General features: G+C 36.9%; 1 protein-coding gene across 4 annotated transcripts; it reads right to left on the reverse strand.

The window, feature by feature from the left end:
- Positions 1-4086: 4086 nt before the first annotated feature.
- On the reverse strand, positions 4087-16461 carry elavl2 (ELAV like neuron-specific RNA binding protein 2). 4 transcript variants are annotated; one of them, XM_051094160.1, is made up of 8 exons: positions 16254-16461; positions 10810-10899; positions 7981-8224; positions 6954-7057; positions 6728-6881; positions 6317-6542; positions 6199-6237; positions 4087-4497 (listed from the first exon to the last, which is right to left on the reverse strand). In XM_051094160.1, exons 2-8 carry the CDS (start codon positions 10879-10881, stop codon positions 4170-4172), a joined length of 1167 nt encoding a protein of 388 aa, XP_050950117.1. In that variant the 5' UTR covers positions 10882-10899; positions 16254-16461; the 3' UTR covers positions 4087-4169. The 4 variants fall into 4 exon arrangements, with proteins under 4 accessions (XP_050950117.1, XP_050950115.1, XP_050950116.1 ...); XM_051094158.1 differs by having other exon boundaries at positions 4087-4500; positions 16254-16459; XM_051094159.1 differs by lacking the exon at positions 16254-16461 and adding an exon at positions 16157-16222 and having other exon boundaries at positions 4087-4500.
- Between the last annotated feature and the right edge of the window lie 688 nt (positions 16462-17149).

Here is a 17149-nt window from a genome sequence, read left to right on the forward strand (position 1 = left end):
TTAAACTGCAATTCATCGACTGACGGCTAGAGACTGGCTCCAAAAGGGAGTCAATCCCATAGACTCCCCATGTTAAAATGCCCAACTTTACAGCAGAAAAAAATTTTTTTTACAGCCTGGTACAAAAAGTGGTTTTGGTCTATATAGCTAATTTTGCCGATGAAGTTTATATTCAAAGAACATGATGGGTGAGAGTTCTGTTGGGGAATTCACATTGAAATACAAGTATTGTGTTTTCATTTATTGAAATACCTAGTGAAACAAGTGTTAACAGACAGGGTTTTTTTTTTTTTTTTATCGAAGCCCACAAACAATAAGACAACCACTATATAAGACAACAGTATTTACTTTTGTTTTGTAGTGCTGTCATGAAAGATATGTCAAATAATTTAACCAAACTTTAGCACTTCAGTATTTTGTATGCATGTCTAGTTGTCATATTATTGAATGTTAAGATTGCAAACCTTTCTTTATAAGTGTTTCCATTTTCTCTTTTTTAATACATTTTTAATATCTTTTGTGTCACAGTCAATGAAACAACCTAATTTCTGTAGTTTATTTATGTGATGCAAGTTAAGAAGTTAAAAGAGAAGTAATTATGTCAAGTTTGTAAATTACAATGTGTAAATTTTTGTAATGCAGCTTATAATTTTTCACAAAACACTCTTCCATACATTTTATTTTTTGTCCTGTAAATATTTTTAACACATTAAAACAAATTGTTCTATACGTTACTGAAAATACTTTTTACAACTATTTACAACATAGCTTAGGTTTAACATTAGAAAAACAACATCAATTTTAAGTCCAGGCCTGCCTCCATGTGTCCTGGGGTCTTCAGAGAGGTAATTCTCTAGGTGGCGAATGGCCACCAACTCCTCAGCGGTGGACAATGCGGTGGACAGTGGAACGAGGCATGTCAAACACTCTGGAGACCACTCTGTATGATGTACCACACGCCAGCCAGAAAAGAAACACCAGGGTCTCAACTGTGGCACCCCATCCGTGTTGCCGTTCACTTCTCAGAAAATCCAACAGCACTGTCAGGGCCTCCCTGCTCAGCCGAAAATCAGGCCATATGTTATTATCATTAAAAAAACCTGTCCAGCATTGGCACATTTAGGTTTATCACCGGTAATTCACCAGTTCCGCAAACACTCGGAAACATACGTAAAAACCTTGCTTTGCCTGCATTGAGGAAGCATTGAGAGCGGCTGAGAGCGGCAAAATGGTGGGGCATTCCTCAACTTTTTGCAGATCTCGAGCGCAAATGCCGTGCGTCAACCAATCGCTGTGGAAAGCAGATGATGTATGCTTCCGAGTGTTTGCAGAACTGTATTACTAAACTGAAATCAGACATCATTGAAAAAGTCATGCAAAAGTAAATGCACTTTACATCACTTCATTACATGCTAGTGTTTAGTTTGCGAGCCGGCGTAAAAAGAAAGATACAAAATGCAAACTGGGTGTGAAGATTGTTTTCATGGTTCACATGGTTTCATGGTTTCAGTGCCGCCGGCAATGCTATAACGCCACATATAGGTCTCTAGCGGCCAGTCGATGAATTGCAGTTTTAGTCACTGCCACGTTGGCTTCAAGAGGGAGACCGGGAGGTTGCCGCTTGGTTTACACCCTATTTGTGTTTTATCTTCTACTTTTAAGGCAAACTAAACACTAGCATATAATGAAAGTATGCAAAGTGCATTTACTTTTTCATGACTTGTTCCATTATATGTGATTTCATTTTAGTAATCCACCAGTTCAGCAAACACTCAGCATACGTCAGAATCTACTTTTCAAAGCAATTGGTTGACGCCCGGCATTTGCGCTGGAGATCTGCATAAAGTCCAGGAATGCCCCACCTTCTCGACGCTCTCAGCCGCTCTTAATGCTTTCTCAGTGATGCTTTCAATCCCATAATGCACCTCAAGAGCGTTTATGCTCAGCTTCCGTAGGAATGAATGGAAAACGCTCCGCTCCACTCGCTACGCTGTAGTGGAAATACGCCCTTATGGTGTATTTCCACTACAGCGTCAAAACCACGCTCAATGCCGCCGGCAACGCTACAGTGCCACTGCTTTGGGGCATGTGAAATGTAATGCAAAGCACGACTCTGAAAAGAATGTTTGCATTTTATCTTCGTCTTTTAATGGCGGATCGCAAACTAAACATTAGCATATAATGAAAGCATGCAAAGTGCATTTACTTTTGCATGACTTGTTCAATGATACGTGATTTCATTTTCATAATCCACCAGTTCCACAAACACTCGGAAGCATACGTCAGAATCTACTTTTCAAAGTGATCAGTTGATGCCCAGCGTTTGCGCTCGAGATCTGCATAAAGTTTGGGAATGCCCCACCTTTTCGATGCTCTCAGCCACTCAGTGCTTTCAATCCCACAATGCACCTCAAGAGCGTTTCCAAAGGAATGAATGGAAAATGCTCCACTCCGCTCCACTTGCTACACCGTTAGGGGCTGTTCACATATTGTGCCTAAAAACGTGTGGAAAACGCTAGGTGCGCTGATTTCTCCTTTCCATAGCACTCTGTAGCTTGCGCTCCCATTGCGTCCGCCATTGCTAAGCAACCATGACCTGCACTCTTAATGATGATGCGGAAGTTTCAAAGGACAAATTTCCTCCACTAAAAATCGCTTGCTGTTGCTCTGCTACTGAATTTATTTAGAAATGGCTATCCTTGTACAGCTAAGATCAGCTGTTTCTCCATCTTGGTAGAGCTTTCAATGTTGTTAGGGGAAAGAATTAGTTGGTTGGTTTTTGTCACATGTCCCGCGGTGCGTTTGCGGCAGTCTAAAAAGTTGAGATGTTTTTATCTCGATGCGGTGCGGATGCGCCTGAAAATGAGCGTGTAGCACCGCATGCACGTAGCGTAGCACGTAGCACCGCATTTACTTTTGCATGACTTGTTCAATGATATGCGATTTCAACTCCGTAATCAACCAGTTCCGCAAACACACGGAAACATACGTCAAAACCTACTTTTCACAGCGATTGGTTGTCGCCCGTGTTTTGCGGTCGAGATTTGAATAGAGTTGAGGAATGCCCCACCTTTTTGACGCTCTCAGCTGCTTTCAACGGTTTCTCCGTACCGCTTTCAATCCCATAATGCACCCCGTCAGCGTTTACACTCAACTGCCATAGGAATGAATGGAAAACGCTACGCTGTAGTGGAAATACGGCGTAAACCTGTCAGGATGGCAGCGCTCCTCTCGCACCGTTGCTATGTGACAGGAGCGGTAACTGAGAACACCTGGTGGCGCAATTAGGAAATCCTGGGGAGGCGGAACGTCTCATGCACTTTAGAGGGTCCTTCGTGCACTTTGAAGTGCATGCACTCCACTTTGGGACACAGCTAGCCTCTTTGCCACAACCGTGTTTTTCTGCCAACACTATGCGCGCGCAGCTGCGAGTGACGTCACTGTGACGTCTACTCAAAATTGGTCTATTGGTAAATGGGTAAAATGGGTAAAATCCATGGAATAGGAGAAAGAAAATATTTTTTGTGCTTCTTGATGTCAAAATCAGAATGCAAATAATTTTTATAGAATATGGTTGTCAAAGACACCATTTGAAGTTAAACACAGACGTTTAAACGTACATACTATAGATGAAAAGTGCGATGATTACTCCACTATATTTTCCCCAAATTGTGCAGCCCTAGCAGGTACAATAAAAAGAACAAACTAGCATTAATCAAAATAGAGAATGTCTTTCCTTCAACTTATTTATTGATGTACTGAACAATAAAAACAAAATCAAATTATTTCAAACACAAAAGAACATGTACATCATGTCTTATACTTATTTAAATATTTAACAAAGATAGTCATTGGCACAAAGAAAACTGGAAAAAATCAACTAAAGATTCATGCACACATTATGCAGTGGACTGCACTGCAGTAGCTCAAGAGGAGAGATGGGAACACCAACACGGGAAAGTTCTCCATCTCAGCCTCATGGAGGTCAATATTACCTACCAAAATAAACACTTAAACAGTCAGCTGTTACTCTACTTAAATCCTTAAACATATGTTTTAAAACGTAAACTATTTTAAGAAAAAACAAAAAAAAAAAACAAAAAAAAAAAAAAAAACAAACATGAAATATTTCCTGTCATGTAAAGTCATGTTTGCATAATGTCATTCAATCAAGCTTTGTGTGTTTTGTTTGTCTTGAAGGAGACCTGTAAAACCCGGTCCCCGAGCCGGTACCCATTCAAACTGGCGATTGCTACGGCAGCCTCGTCGTAGTTTGTCATGGTTACGAAGCCAAATCCTTTGCACTTGTTTGTGTTAAAGTCTCGTATGACTTTTACATTAGTCACAGCACCAAACGGGCCAAACATCTGCCAGAGGACGTTCTCGTCAGCATCCGGTGCCAGATTGTACACAAAAATGCACCAGCCCGTGCCAGCATGAGCTGGGAGATTGATGCCTGCCAGGCTGGTGACCCCGTCAATGGTCACGGGTGAGAATCTACTATAAAAAAAAATTAAAAATAAAAACACACAAACAAGTATTTCACATAAAATGGCAATAAAGGCAATTTTGTATGCTAGTACGCTGGCAAGCATCTATACTGTTCCTTCACTACGGTGCAACATGAACCCATTTACATCTTATATTAAGTACAAATATTACACTGACCAAAATTATAAAGGTAACACTTTTGTTTTTGCCCCCATTTTTCATGAGCTTAACTCAAAGATCTAAGACTTTTTCTGTGTACACAAAAGGCCTATTTCTCTTGAATATTGTTCACAAATCTGTCTAAATCTGCGTCAGTGAGCACTTCTCCTTTGCCGAGATAATCCATCCACCTATCCACCGTCCAAGATGATGATTAGACAGCACGATTATTCCACAGGTGTGCCTTAGGCTGACCACAATAAGGCCAGTCTAAAATGGGCAGAGATACTGTATTGGGGGGGGTCTGAAAACCAGTCAGTATCTGGTGTGACCACCATTTGCCTCACGCAGTGCAACACATCTCCTTCACATAGAGTTGATCAGGTTGTTGATTGTGGCCTGTGGAATGTTGGTCCACTCCTCTTCAATGGCTGTGTGAAGTTATTGGCAGGAACTGGAACACGCTGTCATATACGCTGATCCAGAGCATCCCAAACATGCTGAAAGGGTGCCATGTCTAGGAAGTATGCTGGCCATGCAAGAACTGGGATGTTTTCAGCTTCCAGGAATTGTGTACAGATCCTTGCAACATGGGGCCGTGCATTATCATGCTGCAACATGAGGTGATGGTCGTGGATGGCTTATGGTAGAGAAATAAATATTCAATTCACAGGCAACGGCTCTGGTGGACATTCCTGCAGTCAGTATGCCAATTGCACGCTCCCTCAAAACTTGCGACATCTGTGGCATTGTGCTGTGTGATAAAACTGCACATTTTAGAGTGGCCTTTTATTGTGGCCAGCCTAAGGCACACCTGTGCAATAATCATGCTGTCTAATCAGCATCTTGATATGCCACATCTGTGAGGTGGATGAATATCTCGGCAAAGAATAAGTGCTCACTAACACAGATTTGTGAACCACATTTGAGAGAAACAGGCCTTTTGTGTACATAGAAAAAGTCTTAGATCTTTGAGTTCAGCTCATGAAAAATGGGGGCAAAATCAAGAGTGTTTTGTTTATAATTTTGGTCAGTGTAATACAGAGTACAGTGTTGTAAATATACATGTATATTTTTTATTCCACAGCAAGGGCAATTAATACAATACATTTAAACTGAGCTACTTTAAGACCATCTCCGAACTTTCACGACTCTGCTGTTCTTTTTGTATACCTTGATTGACAGATGTCTTGTCCAGTCAGCAGTAATCTATTCTCAAACCAATGGTGCTGTCTCAGACTATACCTACCTTTTCCAGTTTATCTGATTTGTCATTGTGTTTTCTGACTTGCTATTTTGTTTTCGGACTCGTCATTGTGTTTCGTGATTTTTTATGTTTTCGGAATTGCTGAGTTTTCTTGTTTTTTAGATTTGCGTTCGTGTTTGTAATTTGTTATTTTGTTTTCAGAATTGTGATTTGTTTTGCACTTCTCAGCCACCGTAGTATTCACCTGTATTCTACATTATCTCTAAATGTAATAAAAGTATAGTTAGTGTGAAGCCCTGTCATATGTAAAAACCCACAACCAACATCTCAAATTAACAAACCTCTTGACTCCATATGCCATGTTAAGCAGATTATCCAGCCTGAAACAAACATACACACATTGAAGTCACACTCAAGTCAAAGTCAGCTCCAGTGCAGTAAGCGTGTGTCAGCTGGTACCTGAATCTCTGGGCCTGCTGGGCCAGCGGTCCTGGGTAGCGTCTGTTGGGTGACTGGTACAGGTGGGACAGCAGCGCCTGGCTGCTCTTCTGACTGGGGTTGTTGGCAAACTTCACTGTGATGGGTTCGGTGGCACCTGGTGGTTTCTGTCCGTTCAGCCCTTTAATGGCCTCCTCAGCTTCAACACGTCGGTCAAATCGAATGAAGCCCACACCTCTGGACACACCTGGACAAAAAAATAAATAAATAATTTTATTTCATGGCATCACTAATCACAAATGACGTCATATATATTCAAAAATATTATATTTCATACAATAATTAGATTCTTTCACAACGATTCTGATGGCTATATGACCATAGTGTCAATATGTTTTCAATATACAAGTGACCGCAGCGGTCTGATCTCACCCGTGACCTGATCCACAAGGATCCTGGAGGTGATGATGCGGCCGTACTGAGAGAAGAGCTGCTCCAGCTCTTTCTGGGTCATAGTTTTAGGAAGACCGCTCACATAGAGGTTAGCATCACGGATGGAGGCCGAACTTGGTCGAGCATATGACACCTGGTCACACACACAAACTTAGTGCACATGAGCATTACCTCCGACAGCAGCCTCACTTCAGACAGACCTTACCTTGATGGTTTTAGTCTGTAGTCGGAGTCCATTTAAAGTGTTGATGGCTTTCTCTGCATCTTTGGGCTCCACATAGTTTACAAAGCCATAACCCAGACTCTGACCTAAACACACAAACACTGAGGTGAGAATTCATAAGCACTGCATAATGTGGATATTTGGCTGATAAGATTTTCTTTAAAGACATTAAATGTCAAAAGCAGGTGATGACATCACTGAGAACTTGCAGTGGAATTTTTGTTCCTAGATTTAAAACTATGCTGTGCTATATACAGTTGCCCACTATTTTTTATATTCACTGTGTACTCTATGTAAAATTTGCGTTACCTCATCTTTGTGTGAAAAAAATAAAAATAAAAAAAAGAACAGATTCTCAGTGCACAGAAAGTTGAAATTACTATAATAAAGTCAAAATGTTTCAAGAATAAGGTCGAAATGTTTTGAGAATTAAGCTGAAATGTTTGAGAATAAAGTCAAAATGACAAAAATAAAGTCAAAATGTTTTGAGAATAAAGTTGTAATAAGAATAAAGTTGAAATGTTTCGATTAAATGCATGCGAGGAATAAAAGGTTGGACACCACAGACTTTTTTTGCGAAATAGGTGCTGGAATTCTCAAAGAAAACTGTATCATTTAATGAATTAATTCAAAATGTTTTGAGAAAGTCAAAAGGTTTCAAGATTTAAGTCGAAATGTTTCTATTTTCACTTTATTCTCATAGTGCTTTGACTTTGTCCTCAAAATATTATAATAATATATTATTATAGTATTTGAAATGCTTGAAATAATATGAAATGTTTGAAATAATAATAATGTTTTTTTTTTTTTTTTTTTTTTTTTAGACCTTACGCTCGTAGTATTTCGACCTTACTCTAAGTATTTCAAGAATATTTTATTTATCTCAAATTCTGTTGCACCATTTTGATTAATTTTCAAATAATATATTTCTAATTTATGATTTTTTTTTTTTAATCACTCAGTCACAACAGTTCACAAATGAAAAATCTTTAGGGACAGCTGTGAATACCAGTGATTTTGTCTCGCACAAGTTTGCAGGACTCTATCTCTCCGATGCTGCCGAACAGACTCTTGAGCTCCTCCTGTGTCATGTTCTGCGGCAGGTAGTTCACAATCAGGTTGGTTTTACTGTCCTCGTTTCCGTTGGGCATCTCCACAGGTGACGTGCAGTTGTTAGAGACGCTGTTGAGACCGTTGCTGGTGGTACAGCTTGGTCCGTTGGACAACTGCGTCTCCATGGCAGTGATCACTTGCTACAGATGCAAACATACATGAGTGAGTGATAAAAACAGGAACACTTCAAATGATATAAAATGTAGAATATAATCATATAATAGTTATCTGTTCACAGTCTGTTCATTGGAATATTTTGATTTTAGTATACATCAGTTACAAAATCTGTATTCTGCTTACATATAAAAGAAATTCTGTCAAACTATACAGAGAAAATTATCATGTGATAGAGTGGAGGAAAAAAAAAAGATTTAAATTAACAACAGATGAGTTTGAATCATAAACGATTCATTTTTGCACACAAATCCAACTACACTTTCCTCAGTGTGTTTTTGATTCACTAAACAGAATCCGTTCATAAGAGTCATTTGTTTCTGAATCAGACTGCATCGGTCATGCTGTATCGTTTTTGCATGCTGCCCACAAACTTAAAAGCATTTTCTTGTCATTGCTTTGCAGTAAATGCCTTTTCAGAAAACAAAATCGATTCAGCAGCGGTGCAACAAAAATACACTGGCACACAGTAAAAGACCGATGTTAGGATTTTAAAATCTATGAAGAAATTATTCAAATAAATGTTTTGATCAATCGCAGAAAAAAAAAGCTGTATTTTTACACTCCCTATGAGCGACTGTACATCTCAAATTAATATCTGACTTATTGAAGCATTAAAGATCATTAAAGCATTTTTTATTTAAATGTATTAAAATGAGTGGAAACACACAAACAATTAAAATAACGTACATTTTTAAATAACCACGTCAATAGCACCAGAACCACTGTCATTCCCACCATTCAAACAAAGGAGAGAAAAAAAAAAAAAAAAAAAAAAAAAAAAAAAACGCAGAAATGGAGACATTTACACAAACAGGTAGTACAAACATTAGTATCGGATAATTGTAGTAATCTTTAGTTTTGAAGCATAAATCAAAGCCAATGTTGACTGTTTCAGATCAAAACTGCTTCAACACATAAATCATCTGTATCTCCAGCTGCATCCAACAATTCATACGCCATATCACCATAACTGACAATTTTGTTGTTGTTGTTTTTAATAGAGATCGACCGATATATCGATTTACTGATAATTTCCCGATATTTCAGTATTTTACCATAATCGGTTATCGGTTTTGTAATATCGGATTCACCGGGTAGGTGCGTATTATATGCACGCCAAATACATGTGCAACATATGCATGCCAAAAAATGTTCGTAGACCTCTGAAAAAAAAAAAATTAAAGCACTGTTTATTTCATTTGTGTCTTTGTTTTATTGTTTGTCAATTTTTTTGTTTTTTTTTTTTACTTTGTTTCATTTATGTTCTTATTGCATCTTATCTTATGTATATAAACAAAAAAATGCCTGTACACTGGTGCATTTATAAATTGATGTTTTACATTCATTTCAATAAATTATACTTTACAGAATATGAAGCATTGTTAATAAACTATTTAACTGTCACCATCCCCTCTGTGGGATGCCTAAGTTTACTTCACCATATTACAACTAAAACCTAATCTAATCATGACAAACTATATATTGTTGGGAAGGTCCAAGACTCCTAAATAGATACATTACCACACTTTTGTGTTACAAATTATGTAGGAAAAGTAATAGATTAACTTATGACAAGAGTGAAAAAAAATAAATAAATAAATAAATCTACATCATAACAGGAGTTCTGACCTTTGTCACAAAAAGACTTTCTTTGTTGCCTTTTTCCCCTATAATGCAATAGAAATCTTAAATTATATATCAGCTGAAAAATCTCAAAATTCATCCTTTGAAAACCATTTTAAAATCAGACATTGCATTACAATGGAAATTGTACATCAAAATCATATTACAAAATGTTTTTGTTCACGAATTATAAAAAAGTTTAACTTAAGTGATTTTCATGTCTATGTTCAAAATAGGGAGCGACAGTTAAAGGGTTAAGCTTTTCATTTGTTTTGTTTATATATTCTAAGCAGTATTGCTAAGAGTAGTAATACCGTTACAACCTTAACTTTACCCATCCTTATTTTGGTATACCAAAAATAAACACTGGGTGACAACCAAACACCCAAACTTAAATTTGTTTTATTTTGTTTGAATTTAATCTTTTCTTTTATATTTACTGTTTATTTATCAATGTTAAGAAAAACTATCCACAGAAAAAGGACCAGAATTTCAGAACAAAGTTGCCTAATTGCAAATCTCACCTACTCATTTCACATCCTTTCACTGATACTCAGAACAATTTTGACTCATTTTAGGTACAGTACTCTGGTGACAGTGTATAGTACCCTATTTGTGGAAAATGCCAGAAACGCAATCAGGACGAAAAAAAAAAAAAAAAAAAAAAAGCCTTCCTTCATGCTACTGTCAGATCAGCATCACAGTCTATATAGCCTAACGAATCACACTTCACTCTACAAACACAAATTACTCCTCTGAACATTTATTTTGACGGATTCTTTGGTCAGTTTTGATCTGATTTCTGCTCAAATTCATTTCCATGCTGTTTTACAACAATAAACACCCAAACTAGTACAGTTCTAGGATGTGTGACACAGTAACACTGGACTGACAGTGATGAAAGAAGAAATAAAGTCCCACAAACCCCAGTCCACGGCTCGGCTGCCCACGAGCCACTTCTCAGAAGAGAAGCCACATCACACAGCCTGACTGCCATGATGGCTGGAGAGGACGTCTGCAAACAAGAGCACATCAGAGTCAGTCACTTTTTGTGTTTCAGCACAAAAATCCATACAATGCTGTATGTATTTTTGACTGTACTGAAGTATAAAAATACCATTATTTGTTTGTAGATTTTTATGAAGCATGCCAAGTTCACACACTTTCTTAGTTTCTCTAAAAAACAATGCTACGAGTCAGTTATTCGAATTTGAAATGTGCATTCCATGTCAGAATGTCTGTTTTGTTTTGGTCCGTGTGACTGCGCCCACTTTACCCAATAGGATTTCAACACCCTGAGATGCCAGCAGGCAGAAAACAAAGTGTACTGCAGTAGGGCCCTATGATTTCAATGATGCAGAAAACATGGACGGAATCGCGGAATCCAGTCATAATAACGGAATTTTCAGTTTAACGCGGAATGTCACGGAATTTATCAAAGTTTGGACTAATTAATCAAAGTAGGTAATTACAGTTAAATCAAATTGCAATATGGACTAGCATCTGTAAATATTAAGCTGCAAAAAGACAGCTGTAAAATGTAAATTTCCTGGTCTGAATGAATGAATGGCACAGAGGATCAGTTTTGTTTACTACTCATACTGAAGTGCGCTTGACACTCACGGTGATTTCAGCATCTGCCGTCTCATTCAATAAGGACATAAATACATGAACGACATCTCCAGAACTGTTCTGAGAGTCACTTCATGAACATTTTGCCTTTTCATTTGAATAAAACTAGTGTCATGTCATATACAAACAGAAATCTAAATGTACTGATGACAACCCGTCAAAATAAAAGACACTGTGTCAGAAACAGGCCTATATTACTATTATAGGGCCCTATGATTTCCACAATGCAGAAAACATGGACAGAATCTTGGAATCCAGTCATAAAAATGGAATTTACCCAATAACGCGGTATGTCACGGAATTTGTCAAAGTTTAAATGAATGAATCAAAAGGTCATTACAATCAAACCGCAATATGGACTAGTTTCTGTAAATATTATGCTGCAAAAATACCAGTGTTAAATGTGAATCCTGCATGTTCTGTGTGTCTCTGTCTTAATGAATGGAGCAGACGAGCGGTTTTGTTTACTACACACACGGAAGTGCGCGTGACGCTAGCTGTGATTTCAGCGTCTGTCGTCTTACTAAATGAGGACATAAATACATGAACAATATCTGCTGAGAGTCACTTCATGAGCATTTGACCGGTCCCTTTTAGAAAAACTAGCGTTATATCACATACGCACAGAAATGTAAAGGTAGACATGGAAACTGTCAAAATAAAAGTCCGGTGTCAGAAATATATTATTACTATTACTACTACTACAAAAATGAAACAATGTTATTTTTAGGGTATAATCACACAACATTTCTTCCATGTTTTAATTTTAATAGTAAATTCCCCTTTGTTTCCCAAAAATTATTTTTTCAATAACTAAATGATAAATTAAATTATTGTTTTATGCCTTCATTTGATAACCAGAACATTTTAAATACACAACACAGAATTTGATGATATAAAAAGTTTTTTTTTTTTTTTAAGGTTATTTTAACAATAAATTTGAATAAATTAAGTATGCAATTAAATATTTAGACATGCTAAAACACAGAATTTGATAACAATAAAATATATGGTAAAAAAAAAAAATAAAATAAAAATAAAACATTTCATAGGGCCCTAAACATGTCATTTTTGTTAAACCTTTATTAAATTGATGTAAAATTGTATAAGTTTTAATTAATTAGACATGTTTTTTGATTAATAAAATTTTATTTAGCCATAAAAAAAAAAAAAAGAGAGAAAAATTGAAACAGGAAAAAAAACAGAATCCGGAAAAATGAAATTAAACGGAATTTGGGGAAAAGATAAAACTGATTTCAGAGGGCCCTACTGCAGCCATAAAAGCCAACCAACAAACAGGGTCAGATACTGCAGATTTTACCTGACCTAAAAAGCCTCGGCATCCAACTGAAAAGCTCTATAACCAGAGGCATGTTAAAAAGATGGTCGTCAGCTTACAGTACAAGACTTATCGTCTTTTATGACCAATTGCATGAGTATGGAAATGAGAATGGACTAAAGCCAAATGGGTATGTGAGCCCATTCAGTTCATCTAAGCCATATGTCAGCTTTGTGTTGTGTTTTGCTGATCTGGGCTCATATTCACAAAGCATCATAAAGCTAAAAGTATTTAGGAGATTTAGGAGAAAATCTTAAAAATAATGTCTGTGTTAGTCCTAAATTTAGGCGCTTGTTGCTCTGTTTCTCACAAAACATTTCATCACTATAACTAGCTCCTAAATCTGTAAAATGTTAGTGAAGAGGACTCCTAAGTCACTAAGACTAAATCCCAAACTATCCTAAAATGGCCGTTGCTGGCAGTCTGCCTCAAAACGTAAATGCTTTAGAAACATTTGATTATAGAGATTTGAAAGAGTATGGCAGATCAAAAATGTACTAAAATATACACTTTCCTGCAATCGCTTGATATACGAGGTGTGTTTTTTGTTCCGATGATAATGCACTTCTATTATAAAAGCCGAGTCAATACAACGTAAACACACAAACATTAGTTCTGTTTATGGTTAATGCTAAGTAACATTACGAGTGTTCATGAGGCTTTGCTCCTCATGCACAAGACAGACTAATGCAGCAGCTTCCTGCTTTGAGATACAGGAAAAAAAGACACAAAAAAAGCGTATGTTACAAGTCAAGACAATAAAGGCAAGAAAAACCTCAATTTAGCATCACATAATTTCAATATTTATTTCAGCCTCATTCTGATCACAATCCATAATCACATTCCAATTTATTTTGCTTCCAACACTCACTGATGAATTTTAAGCAGAGAATGTTTTTTTGTTTTTTTTGTAATAATGTCTAAACTATTGATTTGAGCTAGATATGAAAAACGGGAGCCAAGCTTGTGCTGACCATGTCCTACTTTATTTATTTTTTTTTTTTTATACTAACGCTTTACTAATTTTCTTGTTTACACATTACTTTGCTGAAATGAGAGAAGAACAAAAAATTCCAACTCCCCTTCATCGTGTAGCAAATTGTGCTGTCAAAATTTCCCCACTGCAAAACCTAACATTTCAAGCACATATTGATACCGATTTAACCAGATAGACGCTTCCTGGGCCCAAATCCTTTTTTTCTTCTCTCTAAGCCTTAAATTTTATGCTATAGAGGCATCTGGTGGCCTAAATTGGTATCACATGCTAGTGTAAGCTAGCAATTCTCTCCTTCAAAAAAAAAATAAAAAAAGGGGAAAACATTTTGAAAAGAGAAAAGGTTTGATAAGTGGAAGATGTTTTTGAAGAGAGAAAGCTTGAATAGTTTTTTTTTTTTTTTTTAAAGAGAGAAGTAGACAATCAATCCCCAAAAGTGTCAGGGGAAAAATCTAAATTTTCCAATTAATTATGGTATCCATACATTACATGATACTTATTTCTAGATCCCGAAATCAATCTTTTTCTGTTGATGCAGATGCACAAATACAAGCGTCATCAACAAGCTTTTAACAAGCTTGCCATCTGATAATCACAGTTCTCTCTTAAAACAGTGTATTTCATAGCTCTTGTGGATGGATAATGACCTCCAAAGAATATGCATCACATGGAGCCACCGCTGTGAGCAATTACCTAAAGAAACGGTAACGTCAAGTGATCACCACATCAGTGAAGAGAGGTAAGTGGAGTCATGAGCTGAGGCAGATTCAGGTGTTGAGTGCATTTCACCCAAAAATGAACAAACATCTTTATTCAGTCATCCTCACCTTTGTTCCAAACCTGTATGATTCTAAACATGAGGTCCAGCATTGTTTGGACCGCAATGTTCTTCAAATATCTTTTGTGGAAGCCATACAATCTTGAAATGACATGAGTGAGTAAATGACAAAGTTGCATTAAATGCAATAAACGTATCAAAACGATCAATTAAAATGTTATTCTTAAATGCATAAAAACACAGCTAAGTTTTATAAAGAACCAAGACACTAGTTTCACAAAAGCGACGCAATAAGCACGAGTGTTTGAAAATGCATGAGAAAGTTTATTAGCACTGCTTAAAGTTTAAAAGCATTGCTGTTTTAAACACCCGTCAAAAAGAATTCTGAAAAACTATTCAAATTATTTCTTCAAAGTCTGAAGTGTCTGTGGCATTAAAATAATTTAGTCAAAATATAGTGGTTTACAACTTTTTACTTCTATACTGATGCATATGCATGCATTAAATACTCTTGAATTCATTTTAGACGCACTAAATTTCAATCCTGTGAATGCACTTAAATTTCAGGTCCAGTCTCTTTTAAAATCAAGTGTGTATTCACACGCACAGCGCTACAGAACTTCAAAGCAGTGTTTTCCAAACCTAACCCTAGAGGTTAGTCAACATCACAAGTTTCAAATGTTTCCCCAATCAAACACCTGATTCAACTCATCAGCTCATTAGCAGAAACTCCATGTCCTGAAACAGCCTTGTCAGATATGATTGCAGTATCTAGGACCTCCAGAATCATAAATCATGTTTTACATAGCATACAGCTAAGGATGGAGCAGACATAATGCAATATTTGTACATAACAGATGCTTAAAAGTGAATTAAAATCCATTATATGATGTCTCACTGCAGTCATAACTGATTTACTTGTGTGCAAGCTCATACAATTACATAGCCCAGATTTAACACTGAACATCAAGGGTTTATTTCCCCATGTGTGGGCACTAAAATGCACCTGACACACCTTCAGAATTACCTGGGAGAACATTCATCTCCTGAACACCTCTGACTGCACCAGATATCACAACACTAAATCATGCAAACATTCAGATACATTAACTGGAGAAGAATTAAAACGAACAATCAAGGGTTTGCCAAATCTCAGTCATGTGGACTGTGACCAACACAAAAAAAGCACTAAGGTAAGGCTGCTTAAATTATTCACGGCCTACGAGGTCAGAGGTCACCGGCGAAACAGCTTAACAAGTGTCAGCAGGGGAAAAAAAAAGGGGAAGACGCTCAAATAAATTAGAAAAAACACGCATATAAACCCAGGTAAACAGAAGCATACGCCAATGGACACGGAAATACATCTAATAGAGAGTGCATGTCTGTAAACATTTAACATAAGGCATTATTAGGTTAACCTGTGAACTTTAATAGTGTGCAAACAATTCGCTTTCCACATAAACAGTACGTGACACCGTAAAACATTATAAACACTAACTGTTGAAACATTAATAACTACAAGTTCTTACAAAGTGACACGCGCCGCTTCCTCATTTAATGCCAAAAACGCAGCACGTCTGAAAAACGCTTAATACAAATATAAGTGGAATAACGCGTGTTTCTTACCTTAATTCGGTTTATAAATTTATGGCGTGTGCTGATGTCGCGCTCACACGTTAAGGGGGGTGATGGCGGGAAACAGAGGCTCTAAATAAACTGGCATGTGATTGAGCCAATCACCGAGCTGCGGTGCGTTTCTTTCGCATGCTATTGAACAATGAGAGGAGGATGAAACACGGAGGAGCGGGACCTTGGTGAAGCCGCAGGTGATGCGGATCAAGGTGTGATGAGGTGAATTCGGAACTGCGTGCTGCACACTGCCTACTGTCTGTGGGCGTTTCATTTACATCTTTATCAGGGTCGGAAATTGACTGGGGCTTGGGGAGAAATGTTAGTGAAATGAACAAAAATGCCCATAAAATTTAAAATAAGTGGGGGTAAAATGTCCTTGCACAATTAAGCTAAATGTTTTATTACAGAACGATTAAAGTGAAATTTGAAATGCATGAAAAGTGTCGAATGTGGCGTTATATTTATCTTTGCTCATATTGCATTGTATTTCTTTTTACATCTTGTTACGTATACGTCTTGTTTTCAGTTTAATATTTTGACCAATTGCACACGTTCAAAAGTGAACGTTCTGTTCTGTTCTGAGTTTTGCATTCCGTTCTATTCTTTTCTGCTTTGTTCTAAGGTGAATGTTCTATTTCATTCTGTTCTGAAGTGAACGTTCTGTTTTATTTTTAATTAATTCTATTAGCGATTAACATGAATCTCTCTTTTATTTTGAAATGATTATTTTATTCTTTTTTATTCTGTAAATGTTCTGTTGTGAAGGTAACTGTTCTGTTATGAAATTAACATTCATCTCTTTTCTTTTCAGATAATAACATTCATATCTCTTCTGTTCTGAAATTAACGTCAATTTCAAAATAGAACAGAAAAGAATGTTCATTTTAGAA

The sequence above is a fragment of the Labeo rohita genome, chromosome 22, assembly GCF_022985175.1.
Source record: "Labeo rohita strain BAU-BD-2019 chromosome 22, IGBB_LRoh.1.0, whole genome shotgun sequence".
In the NCBI taxonomy this organism is placed as follows: Eukaryota; Metazoa; Chordata; class Actinopteri; order Cypriniformes; family Cyprinidae; genus Labeo; species Labeo rohita.